Below are 16,863 nucleotides of genomic sequence, written 5' to 3' on the forward strand. Positions count from 1 at the left end.
CCTTAAAAGGATTTGGCGCAGTGTAAATAGAGGTTCTCTCCTTTATAGATGTGAAACAAATGAAAAGAACAATGTACGTATATACTACAGAGAAGACAATTTTGACAGTGGCTGGGATACCACATTCTTTACCCACGTTTAAGGCAAAACTCTATAACAAAATACAACAACTGGGACGTATAAAAACATACATTTCCTTGTCTGTTCTTTCCACATCAGTGGCTCTGAATGCTCTCTAACATGAGGGGTTGTGAAGATGGTGTATCAGAATGGCAGGACATAGCTGCATCTATCTGTTTTATTCACTAGCGTCAAATGGAACACAAGAAGTTACATCAGAGACCTCCAATATTGATGCCGAAACATTATCAATCAGTTGTAAATCAAAGTGCATCCCTGAGGCAAAGATCAGCACATTGTCAAAGTTCACATAAACCAATAATTCATTTGGGTTGGGCTATGGCTTAACAAAGATTTCTAATGTTAAATGCTAAACTGTGATGCACTGAAAGGCTGTCACAGAATATTAACTTTTGCCATTAAAATAAGTTGCACACCCTCTAAGGTAAAAGAACCCTATTCCAAATCTAGCAATTTGAAATCAATATTTGGTTATATTCAACAAATATAGGCAAAAGTTAACCTTCATATTAACTTCCATGTTAATATATTCATAGTTTATGTATGATATTACAATTATTTACTTCTCAAAACCTTAACAGAACACCTAAATAATTTTATGTTTTAATTGCTTTATTAAAGAAATATTCTGATTTCAATACAAGTTCAACTCAATCGACTGCATTTGTAGCCTAATGTTGATTACCACAAAAATGAATTTCGACTCATGCCTCCTTTTCTTAAAAAATCATTTAAAAAAAGAAGAAGCAAAAATTTAGGTTACAGTGAGGCACTTACAATGGAAGTGAATGGGGCAAATTTTTCTGAGGATTTAAAGGCAGACACGTGAAGCTTATCATTTTAAAAAAGCACTTAAAATAATTCTACTGTTAAAACTTGTGTATTATTTGAGATTTTATACCTTTCAAGGGAAATTAAGGTCAGGAAAAACACAACTGGTTTAGTTATGGCTCTTATTTATTATTCCAGTGTTAATGAACTAATCTGAACAAACAGAATTTAGCTCGCATAGTTTTCAACAAAATATACCTAACAATGACGTCCTTCTCAATACTCTGTACACTGGAAAACAGAAGGGAGAGTCAATGGTTTTATAACACTCAACATAACAGATGATGACTGATGTAAAATTCAAGGGAAAATTTAAGGGAAAAGCATAATGTTCGTTATATTTATGGTAATTACAATTGTGTCCAGTGGTTCATAACGTGATAAACATTTATGTGAAGATTACGTAGAACCACTCATACCATTAAACGCAAAATATAAAAACAAACAAACAAAAAAACATACCTTGCAGTTTTGACATATGCGTTAAATATTGTCAAAGAAAAAAGAAAAAAACAAATGAATCATAAATCTGTGTCTGTACTAGCCCAGAGTAATTTTAGAATCAAACTTATGCCAAGAAAACACAACCATAAAATACAAATACGTTAATTCAAATAAAATAAACAAACACCTCTATTAAACACACTACATTGCAGAAATAAATAGTTCTTAGAGGTTATAAAGGTGGGGAATCACAACTAGAGCAAAATGTTTCTTGTGTTGTTCACACAGTGTCCTTGTGACACAAAAGCTTGTAAAATTGTCCATAAAATTGTCATTTCTTTCTCTGTTGTGGAATTAATCTGGTTCTCCTAGGACATCTTAGAAGAAGGCACCACTGGTGCTCCTTTAAGCCCATTTAAAAGCCATATAGGATGTTTACATGGGAAACTTGTTGTTGGTTAACTGTTTAACAGAACAGAGGTGGTAAATCATGCATTTGAAAACCACTTGAGACTGAACTCATTCACGAGTGAATTAAGCTGTTTGGATTGCCATTTATTTACTGTCATTGTGCATTATGTTTGTGGCTTAAATGGTAACTCACAAGAAACGTACTTTCACGACTGGTTGATTATGACACAAATTTTTCTCTAAATCATTTGATAAATTGTGAAAGCAAGATCCAAAATATAAATTGCCCCTCCATCAGCGAAAGTAGTGACTAGAGAAGTGTATCAAACTGAAAGTAAAAAAATAAAAATAAACAGCAAGTAATACGCATTGACATTTGCACTTCAATGTCATAAGTTAGGTAGTCTTACATCCAAACATACTGCAGCAAAACCTTTTTTTTTTTCTTTTTTGCAGTTTTGTATTGTAACAAAGTATGCATCAGAAAAGAAATCCTGAATGCTGTTTGTTCTAACAGACTATTTACACCATTCCGATTTCGCCATTTAGGTTTGCACTTCCAGAACAGTTTACACAAAATCTGTTAAGAACGATTTTCTTCATTACGAATTTGCTTGATTAGATCATTATAATTTGAGAGTGATATCTAGAAAAATGTGAAATCATACAAAACATACAAGCCTTGTATGAGTTCCTGTGATCTTTGATACCCTGTTTTAAACCATCACATAAGAGCTTTTTTTTTTCTTTCTTCTTTTTTTAGGTGTGCAGTTAAGTGAGTGAAATCACACTGCGACAACATCATTGAAACAAGACTTACAAGAAGGGCAAGGCTTCAATCCTACTCTATTTGACATTATCTTTATTGACAAATATATGCATTATTTTAACAACCGTAGCTTCATAAATAGGTTTGCATTCATCAGTAAGGAGGAGTATTTGGCACTTTATCTTCAATTCCAGTTTCAGAAAAGATCAACCTCTTTTTTTTCCTCTCTTCACCACAATCCCAATCAACAACCTCGTCTTTCCATATGAGCAAAGTGTCTGTTAGCATTACTATATACAAATTTATTTACAAAAAATAATTTTTTGATCCACTTACTCCTCTGAGCAACACTCGGTGCGGGGTGTGCTCTGAAAGTACCAGACCAAACCATACCAAGGCGTATTAAATCAGACTCTCTCAAGTGTTGTCCTCTAGTGCAGAGTACCACAGATGATCTCCATTTTGAACGTCCAGTCAAAGTATTCCACGGGTGATTAAAAAACTGGAGTATTTGGAACAGATAAGGCCTCTGCTCAAGATCACGAACACAGACCATAAACGGATGACAACCAAACACCCTGCCAGGACCGGCCATTTTACGCACAACACCAAAGGGGCGTTTTAGAGAGCTGAAGGACGCCACAAGGATCCCATCCCATAATGCCAGGGTTTAGGCCAAGGCCATAGGGCACCAAGTGTCCCCTCTCACAGAGGCTGCCACGTCAGCTGTGGACGTCAGGCCAACATTCGTATATAGACTTTCCTGGCCGGGGTACTTCACCATGGAGCCTGTCGTGCCTGGAACCTCGACTTGGCCCACCAGCGTTGAAGAGTTGACCTGGATCAAACCAAATAATATTAAATTCACGCCTTGTTGCACTGAAAAAATGGGAACCTTAAAATGTATTAACATCTAAATTAACTGTTGATTTAAGTCAAAATATTATTAAACTTGTCTGAATCAACATGACTGCATTAAGTTACACCAACAAAACTACTTTTTAAGGGTTACACTGAAAAAAATGTGGAGTTGGGTTTACTTAGGAAAACCTAGGAAACAATTTCCACGCAGATATTGTAAATATAACAGACCATATTTTCAAGTAAAGATTACACACAATTATAATTAAATGGCTTCTATTAGAAATTCTTAAGTAGTGTTTACTTTGCAATACTCTGTTTCAAGTAAATTTGGCTCACTCTTTATTTGTACATTTTATTTATAGCAATGTAGCACTGAATTATGCTTTTAAAAGTGTACTAGCATTTCAATGCATTTTTAACATACTTAATCATGTACCACATGACACACGGAAGCCTTCCACAGGGAAGCTTAATGCATGCTATGTAGTCTATTAAACAACATCTCCTTGCTTTAATGACGATAGAAACAAGATCCAGAGCTGGTCACGCAGCCCTTAACACTTGGTGCACAATACACGAGGATGCTAACAATCAACTGATCATTTTTTTGATCATGAACGGGTAAGTTTGAGTAGAAAATTAACTTCAGACTTCACAAAACAAGAAGTTACCTAACATAACAGTTATTTATCCAAGCCCGGTACAAGAACACCAGCTTTGAAAGATTAAGTAAAATGTACTTACATTTTCCTGTGAAATTTACTCAAATTAGCAAATAAATATGACAAGGTTTTCTACTTAAGGATTGATACACGATGACGTATTGTAAAGATAACAAACAATCATGAATAATATTTACTTAAAAGCTAGAGCATTCATTTTTACATGCTTGAAATGAGTACAAATGAAGAATTTAATAATATCTTCAAGTTCATGCTTAAACTAACTTATTTAATGTAGAAAGTACTTCATCTTTTCTGCTATATATACTTCACCACAATTTATTTTATTTTTTTTGCAATGTTGGTCAGGTCAAAATAGATTTTAAGGTCATAATTGCAGGTTACCACTTTTTATTGTGTGTTGCATGGTCTGTTTGCACTAGAAAAATGGTGTAATAATGCAGATATATAATGATTCAAACAGCATTTCATAAACAATGATACATGTAAAACAACAAACTAGCAGTAAGTTTGGCCCATTATTTACTAGTTCAAAAAATAATTAGGCAAATTTATAAGACATAACTTACTGATGATACAGGCACCTGCGTTGATGAAGGACTGTTTTTTGTGCACTCCTCTGAATTAGAAGACGATGAGGAAGTTGGAGTCATGGGGACAGAACTATTTCCTGTGAATCATTTTAACTAGTTAGTTGACCTTGACTCCACCAAGATTACCACCTTGGACTGCTAAGATTACCAATTAGGCCTATATACCGAAATTAAAGCTATTTTAATGTGTCTGTGCGTTTTAACATACCAGATGATCCCTTTGTTTTGTTCAAGGTTTTGGGTTTTCTTTTCCTTGTTTGTATACCTTCTTTCTTCATGGCAAGGGGCCGAGGGACCTTAACAAAAAAAAAAAAAAAAAAAAACATCAAAATTACATTTGCCTTTACTGGTAGCCTATAACAAATTCTATATTTTCTTTTTTTTTTTTTTGTATTAACCAAACAACAACTAACTACTACTCAAAAAATATATACAGTAGAGCCCAAAATCTTCCCAGAGAGTTATATATATATACACAGTTGAAGTCAGAAGTTTACATACACCTTAGCCAAATACATTTAAACTCAGTTTTTCACAATTCCTGACATTTAATCATAGAAAACTTTCCCTGTCTTAGGTCAGTTAGGATCACTACTTTATTTTAAGAATGTGAAATGTCAGAATAATAGTATTTCAGCTTTTATGCTGAATAATATTATTTCAGCTTTTATTTCTTTCATCACATTCCCAGTGGGTCAGAAGTTTGCATACACTTTGTTAGTATTTGGTGGCATTGCCTTTAAATTGTTTAACTTGAGTCAAATTTTTTGGGTAGCCTTCCACAAGCTTCTCACAATAAGTTGCTGGAATTTTGCCCATTCCTCCAGACAGTCAGGTTTGTTGGCCTCCTTGCTCGCACACGTTTTTTCAGTTCTGCCCACAAATTTCTGTCGGATTGAGGTCAGGGCTTTGTGATGGCCACTCCAATACCTTGACTTTGTTGTCCTTAAGCCATTTTGCCACAATTTTGGAGGTATGCTTGGGGTCATTGTCCATTTGGAAGACCCATTTGCAACCGAGCTTTAACTTCCTGGCTGATGTCTTGAGATGTTGCTTCAATTTATCCACATAATTTTCCTACCTTAAGATGCCATCTATTTTGTGAAGTGCACCAGTCCCTCCTGCAGAAAAGCGCCCCCACAACATGATGCTGCCACTCCCATGCTTCACGGTTGGGATGGTGTTCTTCGGCTTGCAAGCCTCACCCTTTTTTCTCCAAACATAACGATGGTCATTATGGCCAAACAGTTCAATATTTTTTTCATCAGACAAGGGAACATTTCTCCAGAAAGTAAGATCTTTGTCCCCATTTGCACTTGTGAACTGTATTCTGACGTCTTTTTATGGCAGTTTTGGAGCAGTGGCTTCTTCCTTGCTGAGCAGCCTTTCAGGTTATAGGACTCGTTTTACTGTGGATATAGATACTTATCTACCTGTTTCCTCCAGCATCTTCACAAGGTACTTTGTTGTTGTTCTGGGATTGATCTGCACTTTTTTGCACCAAACTACGTTCATCTCTAGGAGACAGAATCATCTCCTTCCTGAGCGGTATGATGGCTGCTTGGTCCCATGGTGTTTATACTTGCGAACTATTGTTTGTACAGATGAACGTGGTACCTTTAGGCATTTGGAAATTGCTCCCAAAGATAAACCAGACTTGTGGAGGTCCACAATTGTTTTTTGTTTTTTCTGAGGTCTTGGCTGATTTCTTTTGATTTTCCCATGATGTCAAGCAAAGAGGCACTGAGTTTGAAGGTAGGCCTTAAAATACATCCTCAGGTACACCTCCAATTCAGTACACCTCTAATTGGCTAATTGTCTAAAGGTTTGACATAATCTTCTGGAATTTTCCAAGCTGCTTAAAGGCATAGTTAACTTAGTGTATGTAAACTTCTGACCTGCTGGAATTGTGATATAGTCAATTAAAAGTGAAACAATCTGTCTGTAAACAATTGTTGGAAAAATTACTTGTGTCATGTACAAAGTAGATGTCCCAAATGACTTGCCAAAACTATAGTTTGCTAATATTAAATCTGTGTGGTTAAAAAAAAAAAAAAAGAGTTTTAATGACTTGTTTTAATGATATATATATATATATATATATATATATATATATATATATATATATATATATATATATATATATATAAACAAATAAAATAAATGGGGAAAGATCTGAAGAATATTAATCTTTAAGACCTCATAAGATCCGATAGGGCATTAGTAGTATCTAACCAGAAATGTGTTGTCTCTGTTTATTTGTTTGACATTATCTTTTTTATTATTTCTTTTTTTATCCTGTGCAAAAATGCTCGCCAGTTTTATGTTACATTTTCATTCAAATCTTGTTCACGGAATGTCTGTTTTAACCTACCCCGTGTAACTTTGTGTAAAGTCCACACGCGTTGCACACGGGCTCTCCGTCCGCGTTTCTGCGCCACAGTGTTGTAGTGCTAGTCTGGCAGTTAGCGCAAGACAGACCTACTCGCCTTGAAGACGACTTGAGACAAAATAAATGAACAATGTCATTAACTGAAAATAATAAAATACCAAAAAAAAAAAAAAAAAAAACAGATAAAATCTTTCACAATCATATTGCCAAAGCTGAGACATTTTTAAATGAAGACTTGGCCTTTATTATACTTGCAAATGCAAAGTCATTTTTACATTATAACAATAATAATATAAGGGCCTAAATATTTTTTAATTATTCCAAATAAGAAGATGCATACTGTCTTTTTGTAGCCTAATTAGTGTTCAATGCCTGCAAACGTGCATGGCCAATACAAATACTCTTTATTATAGGAGTAGACCTGTGAAGATGTTGCCAGATAACCCTTGGCTATTGTTTGAAATTAATAGGCAGGAAATTGAGTGGTTAAGTAGCTCGTCGAGTCAGTGCTCACCATACGCTTCTGAGGTTTAATTAATGGTCGGCTGAGTCCATTCATTTTGCTGTACAGACCGCAGGCGTTACAGAGAAAGTGACCCGTGCCGTCGCGTCTCCACAGCGGGGTGGAAATGGAGCCGCAGTTGACGCACTCGCGGCTCTCCATCATGTCCTCCAGCAAATCTGAGACACAGACATTTCACCTTCAGTAAACATCGTCACCTTCACCATCAACTTCAATTGTCTGCCAAATTAATTGCGCAGACTTGAAACACATTGTAACTGGCTAATGACATTAATGACAGATGTGATGTGTCTGTCAGTTCAATGGATACATAAATAGCCTGAATAAATGAATATTATATTTTGTTTCTATTCAAATTGACATTGTTCTACCCAAATTTCCAAAATGTCATTGCACTGAATAAATCAGAAATTGTCTCACTTTTTAACTTGCTGTCATTTTTTTCTGTGTATTTACACAAGTATACTGCAATTCTTATGAACTACAATAATACAAAAATAAAAAATATTGAGATATTTTGTGGAGCAGCTTATTTGCATTTTTATTGCAACTAAGCATGTGTGCCATGTAATCATATTGTAGGCCTATTGTATTTAATTAACATGTAATATGCGGTACATGGACTTTGGCTAAATATCAAATTCTTACTTAAAAGATCCCATGGGATACAACTTCATAAACTCGTGGGCAACGTCAGATATTTTGTTAAAACTAGCCTACTTCAGAGTCAGTAGTTTTAATGGGGAGTTTTCATTAAAAGTTTCATTATACAAGTTTTATGAATTATCATGCTACATACCTAAAATTACTTCCAAGGCCTACATAGACCTAATAACAGCTTAGGAGGTGAAAATGTAAAAAATTAGTACATTTATCAATTTACTTAAATAAAAAAAAGTCATATATAGCCTATTCAATATTTTTTTATATATATATATGCACACTTACAAAAAAATAAATAAAAATAAATAAATAAAAAAAATCCAAAAGAAAAAACTAAACTATGAGGAAAAGGTGGGGTTTGAATTTCACAGTCAGACCCCATACAGAAATCTGATACATGGCAATATGTATAAAACACATAAATAAAATGCATGTTTAAATATGGGTTTTATTTATCTAAAAAAATACTTACATACTTGTACATACACGAAAAATATATTTTAAAATACTACAAAAATGGGCTTTTTCACATTTTCCCAAATACTAGTGGAATTTGAATACATAGCCTACATATATGCTCAAACATATGAAATGACATGACGAATATAGCCTACCTCCGTTCGGACCTCTGATGGACAGTGGTGCGCTTCTGGATTGCAGGGAATGAAGCATGGAGTTCTCGAAGGGCCCCGCTGGCCACGCCGTCGGTAACTGTGATAGCTGCGGTGCAACGTAAGAAGGATACGGGCTACTATAAGATCCACTTATTGGTCGTGAAAGATACTGGTCTCGACTGTTTACATTCAATGGATTCGTATAGCCAGTATCCCTCGATGTGCCGTTATTCATAGGTGGACTGGGCGAGTAGTGGAACCGGTTGGAGGTGTGTGGGCTTCCAGTACTGTAGGACGGGCTCTCCGGGGCGGATTGCGTCCAGACCGAATGACTGCTGACCGCATGGCTCGGTTGCGATGACACGCTGGATTGTAGGTATGACAAGTTCGGTAACATAGTCCCGACTCGGGAAGTCGGAACGTATACGGGAGAATTAGGGTTGGAGTGCATGTAACCGGCCGATGGCGAGTCGTTATAACCGGCCTGGCTCTGGACCGCGGCGAGGGCCAGCGTCTGATACATGTCAGTAGGGTCCACAATAAGGCCTCCTTTATGCGCCTCCCTGGTGTGTCCACCTGAGATGATGAGTTTGTTGGCCTGGTCTAAATCCGTGAAGAGCGTAACGTCGTCTGAACTGGGCAGGGCGTTGCTGGGATGCCCGAAGTGAACGTAGGAGTGTAGGGGCCTGCCCTCGGTGCGTCGGGTTCCCAACGCGTCCAGGTGCGCCGGCGCCGGTGATCTCAGCTGGTCTCTCCGGTCAGTGTTCAGGTAGCTCTGCTCAGCCGGAGACCCTGGACTGCTGCTGCTGGACACTTCGCGCTTGACCATGGACCAGCTGTTATCACCCAGGTCCATCCAGGATCCCTTATATATCTCTCAGTGCGTGGAAAATGGAGAGGCAGAGTACACTGAAAATGAGAAGATACATAAAAATGACTTGTTCTGGTAACGGTGGGTATAAATGCTTGGCAATGTAATTAGATTACACTCAAATGTCAAATTACACTACATATAGAGAGGGCGAAGATGAGTTCAGAACACCCAGACAACTAGAGTTAAAAAGTTGTTTTTTTGTGTTTTCCAAAGTTTTATAGAGTAACCTATTAAGCGGGCAATATTTCCCGCAAATATGGAAGATATTATAAATTTAAAGACTATGCGTAATGCTCTCTTTTTCTCACATGGGCACAGTTTCACTTTAGAAATCGCGTAATGGTCCGATGCAAACTTACCCAAATCATTGCATGGTTTTTAGGCAAGTGTTTTAATATGCTAAAATGGAAAGTTAAGCTACATGACATGGATGACTGAACACAACTTCACTATATTCCAAGGAAACACATGCGCACGTAGCTACACACATACACACACACACACGCGCGCGCGCGCACCCCATACAGGGCTTTACACTGTAGATTTGAATCCATCCGTGTCATGAGACTGACCTCCCTCCTGATGTAGCCTCATCATAATTACCAAAAAAAAAAAAAAAAAATACACACACACAAAAAAAAACACACATAGCGTAAGAGATAGGAAACAAAACGTAATATGCCTTTGCAGAAAAGAGATAACCACCTGATAAGACCACAACAGATAAGAGAGAGGGGCAGGGTAACAAGACAAAACCCGAAATGATTTAGGTCCTCCTCAGCTCCACACTCAGAACCAGCACCCAGATGTTTGACAAGAGCTGGGGAAGATATTTATAATCAAGATGGAATATTTGGGAAGAAAAAGTCACCACTGACCTATTGGTGGATTGCCATAAGTTGCTGTTCGCAGGATCCAGCGGTTCTGTGGTGGCAGGTCTTGGAGAACATTAGGAATGGAAGTTCTCCGTTCACTCGTGACGATGTTTAAGAGAGGAGGCGCCTCCTGTTGCTCCGAGCCTCTGATTGGATTCCAGCTTGAGCAAACACATCTGTTCGATAGGGGTGCTGCTCTTCACTTTCCACCTTAGTTTTCATGTCCTTGATGTCCAATGGAAAATGCAACTCTTATATATCCGACTGCATTTTCAAAAGAGAAGGAACACGTTTAATTGCTTCACTGAATATTTAGGACAGAAAACTATGTGGAAGTTTGTTGTAATAATAGGAGCAAATAGGTAGCATCATTTAATAATTTTACAACATAAAATATCTTTATAATTTAAATAGCAATTTCCTCACAGAATGTGTGTATATTACCATACGCCTGTGGATAGTCTAAATCATAGATAGTTCATAAATATGAATGCCTTTTCGATAACTAATTTTCGGAAGAAAAAAAAAAGTAGGCTTTTTTTTGTATAGAGTAATCATCAGAATAGAGTGATGAAATCACTCATTCTTTTATTTGTTTTGATGTTGATCATTGTCTGTGCTATGCAAATGAGGGTCGTTGCTAATTAGTTCATCTAAGACGATGGGGCATCATAAGGGATTCTACACAAACACCCAGCGGGCAATAGGCATTGCTGAGTGCTTGGTACTTTGAACAGGTGATAGTTCATTCAGGCAGAATATACATTGTATAGTGACGTGATCAGGTGTGGGAGGATGTCAATTGGATTAATCATCCTGAAGTCGCGAGGGTTTCTGATGCTTTTCCTTATCGAATATTTCAGGCTATTCGATAACCAACATAGAATTATGTTCAGACCTGTTTTTTTTTTTTTTTTTTTTTTTTTATGTGTTCACGAAGACAATGCAACACAATTCAGTTATTAATGAGCTCATCAATTATAATAATGTATGCATTTTAATATATATACATATACATTACATTCAGCATAATATAATTGGCTAATTATAAGTAATATTATTAACACAATTCACAACAATATACTAATATATTCCTAATATTTAAACAGCTGGAACGCGCTTAAAAAGCTATTTAAATTTTTTCAAACCTAACAGATTTTCAGCCGTATTTTGTTTTAAGTAATTAACTTCAAATCCTTCTACTTTTCAATCAAGATAACGAATAATTAATTGAAATCTAATTTTCATCACCTATTCATTGCAGAACTCTCGCTCTCTTCGTATATGAGAATAATAATAATAATAATAATAATAATAATAAAACAACTATGAGTGCAATGAAAGTTGTATTGGAGTTTAGTTTTTTTTTTTCTCCATGAGTACAGACGCTGTCCAGACAATATCCATAGCAATGTGTGAATCCATGATCCGGGCGTCAGTCTGCTGTCTGTCCTGTAGTGATTTGACAGATGAGCTGTTCTCTGATGTGTCTACAAGTGTCACAGTCAAATCAGATTGTCGGCTGTCTTCCACAAACCACCACAGACAATTGTATTTTTTATTTGACTTTTTATACAACTCATAAGGATAATTTTCTAGAGATTTTTTTGTTTTGCATCGATCATTTTAATAAGGATATTTTTAATTAATATGCGCTTGATCATTGATAGGTAGGCCTACTGAAATTCACATTATTCTTCTTAATGATAGCGCTGAAATAAACTAACATTAATCAAATAGCCATGTTAAAACAAATATAACAAACCATCAAGAAACAGTATAATAATAATAATAATAATAATAATAATAATACAAATCGCCAATAATTAATAATAGCTTAAATTAAAAACGACTCAAAAGCAGTTTCAAAGAACAAAAAATCGCATTGCGTATTTTATTTGCGATACAGACGCGTATTTGTTATTTTTATTATTACCGATACGAAATGGCCAGTTGGTCGATATTTAATAATTTAACTTATCGATTATTTAATTTGCCCTAAAGATTTACTAATATGCGCGCGCACGACAGTGGTATTCTCTTTGACATAAATATGTTTAGATATTTCGAGCAAGTGGGAAAAGTTTGTTGAAGACAGTGTATGCATTACATAATAATGTGCAACTGTCACACACATTATAGGCATATCAAGATTATCTCTACAGACTGCTGTTTATTGTCTTGAAAAACAAAAAAATCACTGCTTTTCGAAATTAGGTCGCATTTGAAATAAAAAAAGAAATAAAATAAATCCTGATCTTACAGTGGGATATTGAAACCACAATCTTGTTATTTTCAAGAACGGTGGCTTTAACACAATATGTCAAAACTGTTTTAACAATTTATTAGGCATCTTTCCAGGCCACTGCAAAGGGAGTCTTTATCAGATGTTCTCCATGCGTACTTTGACCTTTGTACAACGAATTCAACAGCACAATAGGGACACAATCAATGTTTGTGCCAACAAGGTTTCTTTAAAAAGACAGCTGCACTGACCAATGATTTTAACAGCAGTATTCGAATAAGTATTTTATTATAATATTTGCCATAACAATAATATTTATGTAAAAACAAATTAAAAGCCTTATTATCAAGTAGTAATAATCATAATCATTATCATCATCATAAAATAATTACAATGATTATTATTTGACAATTACTATTAATTCTTCTTCTTATAAAATTTAAGTTAATAGTAATCATTCTTGGACAAGGCTTTTGAATTGTTTTTGCATCAAATAAATTATGATAGTATGATCCTGTTTGTTAATCACCTCTTACTATAGAATTATAGAATCCTTTAACTAGTTCAAGTGCCATCAGAATAGTTTTAATTAGACGGCCACAGTAAAGTAAGGAAGGAATGTTTGTGACTGGTTCTTGTCATATCAGGTATTTGCTAATGGCTCATCATGTTGCTTCATACAATGTTTCTTGCATCACAGCCATTGCCGGATTAGTTTGCTTTGTCTTGTACATCACCAGTTGTTGCTGCATGAATGATGATGTAGTGATCAAATACTCATTACCTCTGGTGACATATTGTAAGACAGGGTGTTGGCCTTTCCTTAGAAGAACAGTTATGGCACACATGAAATCACCATTGTGAATATTGCTCCACAAAAAAGGTGAAACACAGTGACTGAAGAAAGAAAACGCTATCCATTGAAAAAGTTTGAAATAAAATCCAAATGTATGTTCTAAATTATCTATTTGATATTGAAGACTCCTAGATTTCAAAAGGATGGCACTGTTTTATATGAAATATTAATATTAATACTTTATACAGTACAAAACACTGAAAACGTACTTCCTGCGTTTCAGTTATACACTCTCTGTCCCATTTGTACATTAAAATTTTACCTATTTACTTAAGGTTTATGACAGATGTAGTTACATTTTTATGCCTGGCACTGCCTTCTCCGGTTACACTGAAAGTCAGAGACTGTGACCTTTTGAGAGGGACAGTTAGAGTCATAGGCTATATGTAACTGTTTGCAATAGTAGATGATTAAACAAGAAAGTGTAAAGGCAACATTTGTGTGTATGTGAGTGTGTATGTGGGTGTGTGGGAGAGGCCTTGATGGTAAATGTGTTAACAACCTTCTCACAGATCTCTGGACACACCCAGTTTGAGTCATGTGATTCGCCACTATGACAACTGTATTTCTCTTATTAACCTGCTCTCAGTTTCAGTGGTGAGAATTCAGTGGAGATACAGAAGCACTGAATTATGGGGGAAGTATAAAAGGGAGAACATTGTATCTGTACTGAGCCGTGGCCGTATTGTTTGCATGTAATAGTAGTGGATTGTATATATATATATATATATATATATATAGAGTTAACACTGTAGATACATTATGTTATTAAACTGAACTTGATAAATTATTGTATGAAAATTAAGCTATTATCTTAATTAGCTGTTAGCATTTGATTGTCTTTGCATTAATGCTGCATTTTTGATACATTTCCTTTGAAGCAGCTTTTAATTGCAAAAGAAAAACTATTGATTAATCATGATACAGTATTTTTGCCTTTGTTTTTGTTTTTATTCTTAACTGGTTTTATATGGCATGTTTGAATCCATTTCTATAAATGTACCCTGTACATTGTGCATGGATCATGTGGTCACTATGGAAACGTCCTAGTGTAGGGATGCTAGTTTTAGATGTTTATCCTTTTACATACTGTGACAAAGATGAATATTAATTTTTATGAATAAGAAAAAACAAACAAAAAAACAATTAGGTGTCTTTTATGTACTAATATTAAAATATATACAATGTACTTATTGTGTAACTACACATTATTCTGCAAAATGCTCAAAAGTTTCACGTTTGCTGCTACTAAGGTTTAGGGGTAGGGTTAGATTAGGGTTAGATTAGGGTTAGGTTTAGGGGTAAGACTAACAGTGTAACTACTGATGTAATTAAATGCAGGTACTTTAAATGTTATTAAAATCAACAACACATATGTACACCTAATATAGAGTGGTTCCAGAAATCTTGTAGATTAGCAGCAACAACTCCAAAAGGTTTTCCAGAGCCTATTAGGCAGTAAAGAGCTGAGAGCAGTCAAGCACATTAGATGACCCATGAGAGATGAGCTGGGATTACAGATAAGAGCCCCAGTCATCCGTCATTTGATTCAAGTGTTTAAGAAACTATTAGAGCTAGCTTAGTTGTTAGGGCCTGTCTACTCACTATACAGCAGTCAGCAGATATAATGATGGCTTTATTAAAGAACAGGTCCAAATGGTTTTGGTTTCTTTAATATAATATAATATAATATAATATAATATAATATAATATATGAATAAATAATTACAAGACATATATTATATGTCTTGTAATTATTTATTCATATATTATATTATATTACATTATATTATATATTATATATATGCGATTGCCTTAATTGTTATTGATGTAGTACCTTTAAATACACATAAAAATTCATTAACTGACTAACTAACTAACTACATATATTTCAAAACTAATCACATGGTGTAGATTTGCATTAAACTGGAGTTCTGGGGCATCTTGTCCTTTCAGAGTATGAAAAGAATGAACAGGAGGTGATCAACACTACTGGCCCACATTTCTGTGTGTGCCTCACCTTTGAACCCTTCCTAAGTACCACAAAGTGAAATCAATATTGTTTAGCCACTGCCTGCCTGTGTCCACTACTGCCACTACCCTCCAAAAATAAAATGAAGCTCATATTCTTTGAGCTGTGTTGTTTTTTCATACACCATCCAATCAGCCCTCATCTTGCAGGGCTGTGCCTGTGTTTTGTCTGGTGGGGAAGGTCAGCTTTGTGGTACATACTGTGGCTTTCCCTGAATCAGCTGTTTCAGTGCCAGTGGACACTATCTACTGTCTATTCTGACACTTGCTACATCACGAGAGCCTGAGACTTACAAGAGGTGAGAAAAGCATGCTATGCCTGAATGATATCTCTGACAAGGAGCCATGTCAGGCAGTGGCGGTCATTAATTTGTTTCATGGATATGCAAATGAGACTGTTTGCTATTACTTTGGCATTATAAATAAGGGTGTCTGATGTGATTTTCTAAAAATATTTTTTATAATTTTTAGATTTTATGTTGGGAGAAGCATATTCAGGTAATTATTTATAATTACTACTCAATATCTTTATTTATTATATATTTTAACATAGCTCTTTTATCTGTATCATAAACCATACACAAAATAAATAAATAAATAAACCAGAAAAGATAGGGAGATTAAAATTCCACCGTATTATTTTTGTTTTACAAAATTAAAGAGTGAGTTTCAGTGGCAATAATATTATCAGTCTATTTTGTTCTGTATTGTTGAAATTCATATCTTGCAGTTTCAAAGAAAAAGTAATTTTCTTTAGTATAACAGTATTTTTCAAGACAATAAAAATGAGTCCCAAAATGTTTTCCTCAAATTTGTAGGAATTTCAAGGTCTAATACTTTTTATATAATATAATGAATTTCCTGCCAAAAGGACTCAAAAAATGTGACAATGGTTAACATGTAAATCACATGCACATCACTTTCTCCAGAACATTATATATCCAAAAATGGTTTTATTTTCATGTGTAATAAAAAAAAAAATAATAATAATCATAATAATAATCATTTTCTTTCAACAAAATTCCCTTAAACTGTAAGATACAGTTGTTTGCCT

General features: G+C 35.1%; 1 protein-coding gene across 2 annotated transcripts; it reads right to left on the bottom strand.

The window, feature by feature from the left end:
• Positions 1 to 735: 735 nt before the first annotated feature.
• gata6 (GATA binding protein 6) lies at positions 736 to 10,788 on the bottom strand. Of its 2 annotated transcripts, none has more exons than XM_051699682.1 (7): positions 10,681 to 10,788; positions 8,929 to 9,837; positions 7,643 to 7,809; positions 7,111 to 7,236; positions 4,945 to 5,032; positions 4,713 to 4,813; positions 736 to 3,434 (listed from the first exon to the last, which is right to left on the bottom strand). In XM_051699682.1, exons 2-7 carry the CDS (start codon positions 9,782 to 9,784, stop codon positions 3,267 to 3,269), a joined length of 1,506 nt encoding a protein of 501 aa, XP_051555642.1. In that variant the 5' UTR covers positions 9,785 to 9,837; positions 10,681 to 10,788; the 3' UTR covers positions 736 to 3,266. The 2 variants fall into 2 exon arrangements, with proteins under 2 accessions (XP_051555642.1, XP_051555643.1); XM_051699683.1 differs by lacking the exon at positions 10,681 to 10,788 and adding an exon at positions 10,162 to 10,323.
• Positions 10,789 to 16,863: the final 6,075 nt, after the last annotated feature.

The sequence above is a fragment of the Myxocyprinus asiaticus genome, chromosome 6, assembly GCF_019703515.2.
Source record: "Myxocyprinus asiaticus isolate MX2 ecotype Aquarium Trade chromosome 6, UBuf_Myxa_2, whole genome shotgun sequence".
NCBI lineage: Eukaryota > Metazoa > Chordata > Actinopteri > Cypriniformes > Catostomidae > Myxocyprinus > Myxocyprinus asiaticus.